The following is a 13,436-nucleotide window of genomic DNA, read 5'->3' as shown; positions in this document are numbered from 1 at the left end:
GGCCCTTCACGTCTCCGAGGATAACTACCTCGAGTGGGCCCTAGACATGCGCTTGTTCCTTGCATCGAAAGAACTCGATGCGTGTATTACCGACGGTAACACTGCATCCCGTAAGGGACAGTCTCAGGCGATATGTCACATACGCCATCATCTGGCCCCGAGCCTTAAGCAGCAATATCTCACTCTTGAGAATCCACTTGAATTGTGGCAAGCGCTGAAAAAGCGATATGACCATCAGAAAATGGTCCAGTTGCCTCAGGCAGATTTCGACTGGAAGAACCTTCGGTTCCAGGACTACAAATCCGTAGATGATTACAACAACGAACTCTTTCGTATTGTTGCCATCCGGAAACTCTGTGGCGAGGATGTGACAGATAATGATCTCCTCGAGAAAACATTATCCACATTCAGCACAGAGAATGTTGTGCTCCAACAACAATACCGTGCAATGAAACACACATTGTACGAAGACTTGTTGTCCTGTCTTCTCCTCGCTGAGAAGAATAACCAGCTGCTTATGAGGAACAGCGCTATGAGGCCCCCGGGATCGGCTCCTGTCCCAGCTTCTCGTCAAGAGTCCTACCATGTTCAACCCGATAGATCCTCAGATCACCGCCGTGGACGTGGTAATGGACGTGGTAATGGCCGTGGACATGGACGTGGAAGACGTGGACGCGGACATGGTCGTGGCAACCGACCTAACCTCAGTTATGGTCCTGGTCGTGGTCGAGGCATCACCAAGCCGACCCGCCACACCAACCCCGATCACTCTGCTTGTACCAGATGTGGGATGTTCAACCACCCAACAAAGCAATGTCGCACCCCCAAGATCCACTGCGATCTATACCAGAAGTACGGAAAAGCTCCTGCTGAAGCCAACATGACTCAGCCAGTCGATGCTGCTAACCTGGAAGGTGACGACCTCCTTGATGATGAGAACACCACAAACGAGCAGACCGACCCCATGGACTATGAAACAGCTGATCTCCTCGATTAATTCAATCATCTGAAACTCTGATACAATTTGATTTTGTTCTTTATTTTTTTTCATTTTGGGATTTGTTTCATTTTTTTCCATTTGCCTTTATTCTCAGACACTGCTTTACTTTATGATTTATCACATTTTCTGAATTCCTCAATACTGAATTCTATCTTCTATTCATAATAAAGCACACCAGCAAATGGAAACCATAGTCGTAGATAGTGGATCCAGCCACACTATCTTAAGAAACAAAAGTTATTTCATAAACCTAACCTATCGAACCGCAAATATTAGCACCATCGCGGGTCCCTCAAACCTTATCGAAGGATATGGCCATGCCTATGTGTTGCTATCAAATGGCACACAACTTGAAATACCAGATGCTCTATATTCTCCTAGTTCGAAGAGAAATCTTCTGAGCTTCAAGGATATAAGACAGAATGGTTTCCACATAGAAACCCAAGGTCAAGGGAACAAAGAATCCCTCCTAGTCACTAAAACCGTAGACGGCCATAAACAAATCCTCGAAACCATACCCGCGCTCTCTACTGGACTTTACCATGCTAAAGTCAGTATGATTGAAGCTAATACCACTCTCAAAGCCCGGTTTACTGATTATACTATTTGGCACGACCGGCTCGGTCATCCCGGTGCAAATATGATGCGTAAACTAATTCAAAACTCTCAAGGGCATACCCTCAAAGAAAACCGAGCTTATCCTCAACACCTCATGTGCACAGCTTGTTCTCAAGGCAAATTGATCACTCGGCCTTCACCAGTTAAAATCTCTAAACAAACACTTCATTTCCTAGAAAGAATCCAGGGCGATATCTGTGGACCTATACATCCATCTTCCGGACCATTCCGGTACTTCATGGTCCTTATAGACGCATCGACCCGTTGGTCATATGTTTGTCTCTTGTCCTCTCGGAACCAAGACTTTGCTAGGTTCTTGGCCCAAATCATCAAATTGCGGGCCCATTTCCCTGACTTCCCACTAAAGACTATCCGCCTTGACAATGCTGGTGAATTTACCTCACAAGCGTTTAATGACTACTGTATGGCCATGGGGGTAACCGTGGAACATCCTGTAGCACATGTCCATACTCAAAATGGATTGGCTGAATCATTCATTAAACGCATTCAATGGATAGCCCGACCATTACTCATGAGATCAAAGCTCCCGGCCTCAGCATGGGGACATGCAGTATTACATGCTGCTGAACTCATACGCATCCGGCCATCTAGTGAACACAAATATTCCCCATCCCAACTACTCTCGGATCATGAGCCAGACATCTCCCATCTCAAAACATTTGGGTGTTCAGTATATGTACCCATTGCTCCACCACATCGAACCAAAATGGGACCTCAAAGAAGGATGGGAATATATGTTGGTTTTGACTCTCCCACCATCATAAGATATCTCGAGCCAACCACTGGAGATCTCTTCAAGGCCAGATATGCGGATTGCCAATTCGATGAATCGGTATATCCCTCTTTAGGTGGTGAGACAAACAAGCTGGTCAAAGATCTTTCATGGAATCAAACATCATTAAATTGGCAAGATCCTCGGACTCTAGAATGTGATTCAGAGATCCAAAAGATTATTCATTATCAAAAGCTAGCTAATCAATTGCCAGATTCCTTTGCTGACCCGACCAAAGTAACCAAATCGTACATCCCAGCTTGTAATGCACCAGTACGAATAGCTGTCCCAACGGGACAGACCCAAGTTGCTACAGAGTCTGCACCACGTCTCAAACGGGGCAGACCTCTCGGTTCCAAAGATAAGAATCCCCGGAAATCAAAGAAAGGTGCAATAACCGAAACCGGGATTCCTGCAATATCAGACATAGCCGCGGCTGAGACTCAATCTAATGAACCCTCAATGGAAGTTCGGGACGCCGAATCTCCAGGTTCAGAAGATAACAATGAGATCTCCATCAATTACAATATGTCCGGAATACAATGAAATCGAAAAGAAGTCGACTTAAATGCACTCTTTGCATACAAAGTAGCACTTGATGTTGCGCTCACGCAAGAGGATCTAGAACCCACGTCAATAACACAGTGTACACATCGAACAGATTGGCTAAAATGGAAAGAAGCCATAAACGTGGAGTTAAAGAGTCTCAAACTCAGAAACGTGTTCGGTCCGATCATCCGGACCCCATCACACATCAAGCCAGTGGGCCACAAATGGGTCTTTGTGCGCAAAAGGAACGAACTCGGTGAAGTCGTTCGATACAAAGCACGGCTTGTAGCACAAGGATTCTCACAGAGACCCGGAATCGATTATGAGGAGACTTATTCTCCAGTGGTGGATGCAACAACATTCCGATTCCTCATAAGTCTGGCCATAAGAGAAAATCTTGATCTGCGGTTAATGGATGTTGTAACCGCATATCTCTATGGGCCCCTGGACAACGAAATATATATGAGACTCCCAGATGGCATTGAACTAAAAGACAAAAATGCATCTCGAGATCAATACTGCATCAGGCTGAACAAATCCTTGTATGGACTGAAACAAAGTGGGCGTATGTGGTACAACCGCCTCAGCGATTACCTCATCAAAGAAGGCTACAAAAATGACCCCATCCTCGGAACATCTGGTGAGATCTCCCAAACAGTCGACTGCTTAAAAGCAGAATTCGAAATGAAAGACCTAGGCAAAACAAAGTACTGTTTGGGATTACAACTTGAGTACATCAAAGGAGGAATCCTTGTGCATCAATCGGCTTATATCGAAAAGGTACTCAAGCGATTTAATATGGACCAAGCTCACCCATTGACCAGCCCAATGGTAGTTAGAAGCTTAAGTGATGACCCTCTTGGTCCCAAAAAGGATGATGAAGAAATCCTTGGTCCTGAAAAGCCATACCTCAGTGCTGTAGGAGCGTTAATGTACCTGGCTAGTCACACTAGACCAGACATATGTTTCGCCGTGAACCTCCTCGCTCGATATAGTTCATCTCCAACTCAGAGGCACTGGAACGGTATAAAACATCTCCTAAGATACCTTCGAGGTACTCAAGACTTAGGACTCTTCTATACTAACCAAAATAAAGATGGGTTAGTCGGCTTCACCGATGCAGGATATCTATCAGATCTGCACACTGCCAAGTCTCAAACTGGCTACGTTTTTACGCATGGAGGAACAGCCATCTCTTGGAGATCAATGAAGCAGACACTCACTGCCACTTCATCAAACCATGCTGAAATCCTAGCCATTCATGAGGCTAGTAGGGAATGCGTCTGGCTGCGCTCCATGACTCAGCACATCCGCAGAGATTGTGGTATGGATGAAGACACACAGCCCACGGTGATGTATGAAGACAACGCGGCATGCATAGCTCAGCTCAAGGAAGGATATATCAAAGGAGATCGGACGAAGCACATTCTACCGAAGTTCTTCTCAACCTCAGACTGGCATAAGGACGGCACTCTCAGCGTTCAGCAGGTCCGATCCAGTGAGAATTCAGCTGACCTCTTCACCAAATCATTGCCTACTTCAACACACCGGAAGCTCGTCAAACAGATAGGAATGTATAGACTTAGAGATCTGCAGTGATGCTACAATCAGGGGGAGTAATGCGTGTTGTACTCTTTTTCCTTCACCATGGTTTTGTCCCACTGGGTTTTTCCTGGTAAGGTTTTAATGAGGCAACATTCCCCAGCGCATTATCGAGATCCCGATTGAGTAGCTGGCCCGGTTCACTCGTCCAAGGGGGAGTGTTATAACACATATCATATATGGACTCTTATACCGGCCCACTGGGCCCATCAGGGCATTGTACTTAACCTAGATTCCCTATGTACTCTATATATACATTCCAGTGATTAATAAAGTTTCTAAGTTTTCACAACAATATATATATATATATATATATTGAGAATATAGTTAAAAAGTAATAAAATGATAATTATTAGCACAATTTCACAAAACATTGGTGGCAAATTAACATTAAAAATAAAAACAAAAATAAATATGAAGATTAATAATTTAATAGGAATGTAGATATTTAACATAAACGATGATAATCATAAAGTTAATCTAAAGTAAACAACAAAATAAATTATTAATGACGAAAGTGAAGTACTAAACAAATCATCTCAACCAATATTTGTTATCTCTATTACTATTCTCTTCGGTTTTTTTCGGTGGCATTTTCATCAACTTATTCTTTTTAAAAAAACTTACATAATTTAGTCAATATTATATATAACTAAAAAAAAAGAATATTAATTAGTATGTAAAAAAATACCATCATATAAAAAAATTTTAAATCATTTTTTAAACTTGTTCAAAATTTATTTTAAACCACCATCCACCAGTTCAACCACTAACCGAGTCGTGGGTTTATCGGATTTTTGCCGGTTTTTAACAGGATTTTATATAGCGATATTAGCATTAATCCCGAACTGGATTCTCCAGCGGGTCACCAGATATACTGGTCCAACCGCAGATCCAGATGGGGTTTAAAAACATTGGTTATACCATGCTCCCTCATGGCCCTCTCTTGTTCATAGTTTGTTATGTACCTTGTTATATAAACAAGCCAATTCACCTCTACATTTTTTTCAAATGTATGATTCTTCTTGATACAAGAAATGATTTGATTCATTTAACTTACCCACAACCTTTTTGTCAAAGTATTGAAATGCTTTTTACAAATTCTCATCCCTAATCGATATGTGTCTCTTCATCGTCGCTGAGATAAATTCGTCTACATTGCGTCTTCCATCACCATCAAGATCAGCCTGAACAGAGCACACACCAATATGTTAATAACATAAACATTCTTAAGCTTGTTCATAGCTCCAAAGCCGGCAAAGCGCTTCATACGCAATACGAACACATCATCAATAGGCTTAATTGGAGCTTCTAATTTGATCCAAGGATGTTCTATAAAAACGACAAAAGGATTTGCTAGTTAGATACAACCAAAAACTCACACAAAAATTTCAGACAGAGAAGATGATTGAGACTTCAAGATTCACATATTGTGTGTAGATGATACTAAAAGCTTGACCAAGAACATCTGAAGCAGAGATTCGTTTCTTTAGGTCTTTTTTGAGCATCTTCTTATAAAGGTCTTTGGCACTCACAGATATACAAGGCCATGGTTGGCTCTCCAAATCAAATCTTCTTTGCCTAATCTCATTTTCTACAATATCAGAAAACATAGAATATTACATATTAAACTACCCCTCAAGAAGAAGAATAACAATTCAAGGCTTGTAGTTAGCTTAAGCCTTTACCACTCTCAAATGGGTGTTTTCCACAGAGTATGAGGTATAATATAATTTACCCTTTTAATTCTGTTACTGTAATTGTTGGAAATACGACTAAATCTTTAAAAAAAATGGCATACTTTGCAATATGAGAAATTAATCTGAAGCTAAAGAAAAAATGACTAAAACAGAGTCTGTAACAGAGACAGAGTTAGTTGAGAGTTAGTTAGAAAGCTTGTTGCTCTGTTTTAAACTTATGCGGCTTTGTATATAAAGTTCATTGGTTAGATCAAGTTAAGTTTGATAATGTAACATCCCGATTTCCGGGTAGTCGGAAAGGCTTATAAGAATTGATTTGGCTATCTATGTCAATAAAGTGCACTTATCTTTTCCGGTCAAGTGTGCTGAGAGAACTCCAAAATTAAGCGTGCTGATGCTGAAGTAGTCTCAGGATGGGTGACCTACCGGGAAGTACTCTGCGGTACCGTGCGAGTGAGGACAAAGCACGGGAAAAGATCATGTGGTGATTGCAGGGACAGTAGACAAGTCTTACGAGCCTTCCGGACTAACGACTCCCGACCGTCGGACAGTGGTGGGCCAACGGGCCTAGAGAGGGCGTTGGGCCAACGGGCCTAGAGAGAGGACGTTGGGTCCACGTGCCTAGAGAGGACGTGGGGCTCACTGGGAGGGGCGGTTGGGGGGAGTTAGGATTGATATCGCCGGTCTGCGCCTGATTCCTAAAGGGAGGGCGGGTCGGGATATCACAAGTGGTATCAGAGATGACACCCAACCTCGTGTGTGGAGTCGTCATGTGGCCTCACACCGTAACAGGGTGAACGATCCTGGTACAAGCACTGTGGGGATAAAGGGAGAATTCGGGGACGAAATCCTTGGAAGTCGGGGAGAATTGAAACATCTCGATTTCCGGGTAGTCGGAAAGGCTTATAAGAATTGATTTGGCTATCTATGTCAACAAAGTGCACTTATCTTTTCCGGTCAAGTGTGCTGAGAGAACTCCAAAATTAAGCGTGCTGATGCTGGAGTAGTCTCAGGATGGGTGACCTACCGGAAAGTACTCTGCGGTACCGTGCGAGTGAGAACAAAGCACGGAGAAAGATCATGTGGTGATTGCAGGGACAGTAGACAATTCTTACGAGCCTTCCGGACTAACGACTCCCGACCGTCGGATAATGGTGGGTCAACGGGCCTAGAGAGGGCGTTGGGCCAACGGGCCTAGAGAAAGGACGTTGGACCCACGTGCCTAGAGAGGGCATTGGACTCATTTGAAGGAGCGGTTGGAGAGAGTTAGGATTGATATAGCCGGTCTGCGCCTGGTTCCTAAAGGGAGGGCAAGTCGGGATATCAGATAAGCTCTCTAATACGTTAAGCTCACCTTCTTTGACGTAAACCGAGGACCCGAAATCGATAGCTTTGAGCGCAAGATCATCACCATCCTCACTCCAGAAGAGAAAGTTCTCGGGCTTAACATTAACTCATTAAGATGAATCATATTGGATAGCTTTCTACCACCACACAGTTCCATCACCATATGTATTGATTCTCTATCCTATTGAAGTTTTATGGGAACTTGGACAGAATTAACGAGACAAGAGAATCCAGATCGTCAAAATGTAAGATATAGGAGTTGGGATTTGAAATTTGATGACTATCTCTGTGGCTATATAGTAGTAACTTGGTCTTCTTCTTTCTTTGTTTGCCAAAAGTGGGTCTTTAGATATTCAAAGTAATATTGGTCTTTTAATTTATTATACTTTTTCCCACCATTAATCATATATAGTTGGACTTTAGTCTTCGAAGACTATGATAGACTTTGGTATAGTGATTAAGTTTTAGGAGATGACTGGTGATAAACGTGTGTGAAAAAGTTTTTTTTTTTTCAAGTTCAATGCCTACCTATACAAAGGATTAACATAATGGTTATAGACACAGACACAATCTCTGAATTAATTGTCGTAATGAAGAGTGCAACTTTACTTTTTGCCCAAGTTTATATTCATGTAGTGAGTAATTACACAAACAAAACTTTGAGACAAAGTGTTAGGTTACTGGACCGAAGACCCATCTTGCCAAACTCAAACGTTCATGGTAAGCCAATCTCTCCACTTCTCCACTTTTTTATATTCAAAATATTTCACCTTAAATTTTCCAACGTGGGACTTTAGCAAATTTTGACATTTAGTCATATTTTTAAGCTTTTTAAATTACTCACTTTGGACCTCTGTTCCCCATTAAAACCAACTCCAATTTTGACAAGTGAATAGATCATCTTATAATGCTCATGCTGACGATTAAAGACGAACGTAACATTAAAGTGTTGTACTTTCAGACAAATAACAAAAAGATATTAACTCATGTTAAATTGTATATTTCGAAGTATCAAAACAACATGAGAAAATAAAACACCTAAAAGCAAATAGAAAATCTATCAAAGATATCCACCTATAGATTATGATCAATATTCACGCTAGTAAAATAATAATAATAATAATAAATAATTACAATTATTGCTAAAATTACAGTAAAAACTCTATAAATTAATAATGTTGGGATTTTCAAATTTTATTAATTTAGCGAATTATTAATTTATAAAAGATTAATTTGACCAAAATTTAAATTTGGGATCAAAGAAATTTATTAATTAATGGAGTTTATTAATTTATCGAATATTAATTTATAGAGTTTTATAGATTATGATTAGGATCTTCTCTTAATGCAGATTTTCTTTATTCATTATTTTTATTAAGTATATAACATTATTTTTATTAAGTATATAACAGATGTTTTAGCAAAACAAAAGTAGGGTTAGACGACAAGATGACCTCCATGGAGGCTGAGATTAAGCCAAGAAGAAGTTTGTATCCTCATCAAGCCAAGGAAGCTAAGAAAGAGACTTGTGTTATATGTTTTGACGACATTGATTCTGATGTCATGTTTTCTGTTGACAAATGCAGTCATCGATTTTGCTTTGAATGTATGAAACATCATATAGAGGTGAAGCTGCTTGAGGGAACGATACCGAATTGTCCTCAGCATCGCTGCAAGTCTCAGCTATCTATTGATAGTTGTAGCAAGCTTTTGACTCTAAAGCAGAGTCTTGCGTGGAAACAGAGGATTAAAGAGGACTCAACTCCTTTTACAGAAAAGGTTTACTGTCCATACCCAAGATGCTCGTATCTAATGTCCAAAACCGAGCTATCTACATGTTCTGACGCTGGACTTAGGACATGCTTTAAATGCAGTGGCTCCTTCTGTGTCCACTGCAAAGTTCCATGGCATAGTAAGCTATCGTGCACCGCGTTCAAGAAATGGCATCGTCCTCGCAATGATGATGCAGAGTTTATAAAGTCTCTGGCAAAGTTTAATGGGTGGCGTCAATGTGCCAAGTGCCAACATATGATTGAACATTCAAGCGGATGTGCCCGCGTAAAATGCAGGTATGCATGTAATCTCTCTTCTTTGAAGCAAACAATCCATTCATTTGATTATGTTTCTGCATGTTTTCATATTTCTTCTTCTTATGTAACCTTTTTAGGTGTGGATATGTTTTTTGTTACAACTGTGGAGTCGAATGGTACAGCTCAATTCATAAAGATTGCATACATTTTAGGGAGCATAATCTTGCTATGAGTTCTGTTGTCATCATGTGTGGTGTTCTTCTTTTGATTTTCTTTATTGCGTCTATAAGCTCACCAAAAAAAATGAAGTATTTTTCCTTTTTATCAAATGTTTGAAACTATTTAAAGTCTTCACAAGGGTTAAGGAGTTTTTCAAGAAAAATTACAAATAAATGGGTTTGGTTACAAGAAGAAGTTTTTCAATATCAACAACTCTCACCTCGGTTTACACGGTTTAGCTATTTTTCCCCGGGTTTAACAAAACCACTTTCAACCGAAACAAAAACAAGAGCTTATATAATCAAAGTATAAGTTTTTTCCCTTGTGGCTGCAAGTTGCCATTTCTCATCATCGAACAAAATTCCGCGTAGTCTATTCTTCCATCCTGCGCAGAATTCATTACAAGATTCAGAACCGGTTAAATAATTAAACCGGGGAAGAAATAAAGGAACCGGGAAATTAGAGAGGTCGATTTACATTATCTTTATCGACTTCTGATATAATTTCTTTGGCACAAGCTTCATCTCCCATACCATGCTCCTTCATGGCTATCTCCAATTCCTCCTTCGTTATGTGCCTATCATATAAACAAGACATTCACATTGATGTTTTTACTACATTCTATTTCACAATTCCTCCTTTGACACAAGAAATGATGTTTGATAGAGATTTGCTTCATTAACTTACCCACTTCCATCTTTATCAAAGTAAAGGAATGCTTTGTGCAAATGTTCATCTCGCTCCAATCTGTGTCTATGCATCGTCGCTGAGATAAACTCGATGTAGTCTATTGTTCCATTACGATCCACATCAGCCTGAAAAAAATTGTATCATTACGTGTTTCAGATTCTCTCTTTTTTGAGATCATCACATAAAAGAGATGGTTTATGATATAACTCACGGCTTCCATGAGTTCCTTCACTTCAGCTTCAGAGAGTTTCGAACCAAGTCTGTGCAGACCAGTTTTGAGTTCTTCATAAGTGATTGACCCGTTTTTGTCGGTATCCATCTTCTCAAACGTCGTTTTAAGATCTTTGATTTCCTCTTCCGATAGACCCTCTGCGATAACCTGCAAACCAAACACAGAGATCACAATCTGAATTTCAGGCAATATGAGATGTATGTTTCCGTTGATTAAAGAACACAAACACATGGCAAGAGAAAACAAGGAAGATGCACAATTGGTAATAAAGAAAGATAGACTTCTTATTTATTTTTTAGGTACTTCTTTTATTGTTAAGAGATCGGCATAACATTTACCTTAAGAGCTAGCTTCTTAAGCTTGTTCATAGCTCGGAATTGCTTCAAACGGGTTAAAACAACACCATCAATAGGCTTATCGGAAGCTTCGGTCTTGATCCAAGGATGTTCTGTAGACCACAACGATTGCAAGTTAGAGACAACCATAAACTCACACTAGCATTTCAGACAACAAGATAAAGACTTCATGATTCACACAGTGTCATTCTAAGGCCTAAGCAGCGGACTATAAGCTCATCTGGATTCTTGTAAGAAGTTCACACCACCATCCAACCACTACCTATCATGCCTTCTAATAAAAAACTTCAATTTGATTTCTTTAGCATCACAAACAAAAAGGCTTACCAAGAACCTCTCCAGCAGAGATTCGTTTCTTTTGGTTTTTGTTGAGCATCTTCTTGATAAGGTCTTTTGCACTCAAAGATATAGAAGGCCATGGTTGGCTCTCAAAATCAAGCTTGCCTTCCCTAATCTCATCTTCTACAATATCAGAAAACACACACATTACAGACAAAACTTAAACCCCACCCAAGAAGAAGAAAAAACTCTACCACTTTAGTTAGCTTAAGCTATTACCAGTTTCAAATGGTGGGTTCCCACTGAGTAGGATGTACAATATAACACCTGCACTCCAAATATCGATTTCTTTCCCGTAGCTTTCCCCTCGTAATACCTCAGGAGCAATGTAGTAAATACTGCCGACTCTATCCCTCAATTCTGTTCCTGTATTTGTTGAAAACACCAATCCAAGAATCAAACTAACTAAAGACGTCATACTTCACAATGTGATCAAAATGAGAAATTTAAAGCATTCTTGAAACATTCAAAGGCTTTATGATGATGGGTTCATTCAAAGGATCAATCTTTGGCTCTCTCTTACCTTCTTTGATGTAAACAGAACAGCCAAAATCGATTGCTTTGAGCTTATTAGCATTCTCATCATCCTCACTCGAGAACAAGAAGTTCTCTGGCTTGAGATCCCGATGAACCACATTCACCGAATGGCAAATCTGCACAGCACTCGCAATCGACGTGAAGATCCCAGCAGCATCTTTCTCCGAGTAGCAGCTATGGGACTTGACCAGAGCATCGATCCTGTCGAACAGCTCACCACCACCACACAGTTCCATTACGATGTGTACGAAGTCTCGATCCTCGTAAGAATCCTTGATCTGTACGATGTTTGAAACTCCTGAGAGGTCTTTCATTATCTCGATCTCTCTCTTCACAGCCTCTCTCTGTTCCTCGCTGCTTAGTGTCCTCTTTGGTATTGATTTGCAGGCGAAGCATTTTCCGGTGGAGATCTCCTCGCACACGTAGGTTACACCAAAACCTCCTTTGCCCAGTTCCTTCCCGAGGCTGTAATGCTTTTCAATGTCTTCCAATGGCTTCCCCAGAACGGTCACTGGCTCTCGATTAGTGACGAGATCCGATTGTGGTAGGTTTTTACTGCCGCAACAACCCATTAATCTGAGTTGGGTTTCTCAGAGATTTTGATGGTTTTTAAGGAGGAAGATGATCTTCGAGGATCATCAAAATGTAAGTTTTAGGAGCTGGGTTTTGACTTTTGATGGCCATCTCTTTGGTCGTCTTATTCTTTTGCCGGAAAAAATAAAACTGGGTCTTTGTTTATTATAAGTGGACTTTTAAGACTTTTAAGACGGTTGTTTATTATGTCTATCGAGTATTGATTATATTTTAAATATTCTTTAAAATTTGTATTTAACTTTATGTTTATATTTAGTCCGTGACTTGCGCGGACCGAAAAGTTTCATTAAAAATTAAAATAAAAATTTATGTCATAAATCAAAAATAATTAGATCAAGAATTTGATACATACAAAATTAAAAGAAAGCTGACCTATGAAAGTAATCATTATCTAACATTAAAAACTTTAAAATCAATATTAATAAGTATATAAAATCAATAAACACAAATTAAAATAAGATTAATATAAATTATTCATCTTTTTCTATTTTTATCTCTTAATTTTTTTTTTCTCTATCATTTTCTTCTTTATTTCTTTTTTGGTTTTTTTGTTTTTTTTCTTCTTTATCTTGTAGGTCTTTTTTTTTTTACTTTTATTGTGCTGGTTTTTCTTTTTCACGTCTTCTTGTTCTTCTCTACATCTTTTCTTTTTTCCTCTTATACATCTTTTGATTTTCTTCTCTTCCAGGTTTTATTCCCTTTCTTCTTCTTCTTCAATGTTTTAATATTTTATTTCTTCTTCTTTTTTTCTTTTCCTTTTTCATGGTCATCGTCTTCTTCGTTATCACTGACTTCCTATTCTTCTGGTATTTTTCGGCGCTTATCTCATC

General features: G+C 39.7%; 2 protein-coding genes across 2 annotated transcripts; one reads left to right on the top strand and one right to left on the bottom strand.

Moving 5' to 3' along the window:
- Window positions 1–1,824: 1,824 nt before the first annotated feature.
- On the top strand, window positions 1,825–9,871 carry LOC18014626 (E3 ubiquitin-protein ligase dbl4; the record flags this gene model as incomplete). The annotated part of the gene is made up of 3 exons (XM_024154183.1): window positions 1,825–1,849; window positions 9,132–9,686; window positions 9,777–9,871. Coding segments are annotated over 3 exons (675 nt in total), but the record flags the coding sequence as incomplete, so codon positions are not given.
- A 101-nt stretch (window positions 9,872–9,972) lies between these two features.
- LOC18014625 (calcium-dependent protein kinase 22) lies at window positions 9,973–12,662 on the bottom strand. The gene is made up of 8 exons (XM_006396610.2): window positions 11,999–12,662; window positions 11,695–11,841; window positions 11,464–11,598; window positions 11,119–11,228; window positions 10,760–10,927; window positions 10,546–10,673; window positions 10,336–10,435; window positions 9,973–10,243 (listed from the first exon to the last, which is right to left on the bottom strand). Exons 1-8 carry the CDS (start codon window positions 12,582–12,584, stop codon window positions 10,160–10,162), a joined length of 1,458 nt encoding a protein of 485 aa, XP_006396673.1. The 5' UTR covers window positions 12,585–12,662; the 3' UTR covers window positions 9,973–10,159.
- Between the last annotated feature and the right edge of the window lie 774 nt (window positions 12,663–13,436).

Source organism: Eutrema salsugineum, unplaced genomic scaffold (assembly GCF_000478725.1).
Source record: "Eutrema salsugineum unplaced genomic scaffold, Eutsalg1_0 scaffold_3, whole genome shotgun sequence".
In the NCBI taxonomy this organism is placed as follows: domain Eukaryota; kingdom Viridiplantae; phylum Streptophyta; class Magnoliopsida; order Brassicales; family Brassicaceae; genus Eutrema; species Eutrema salsugineum.
This window is presented reverse-complemented; position numbering and strand designations above follow the sequence as displayed.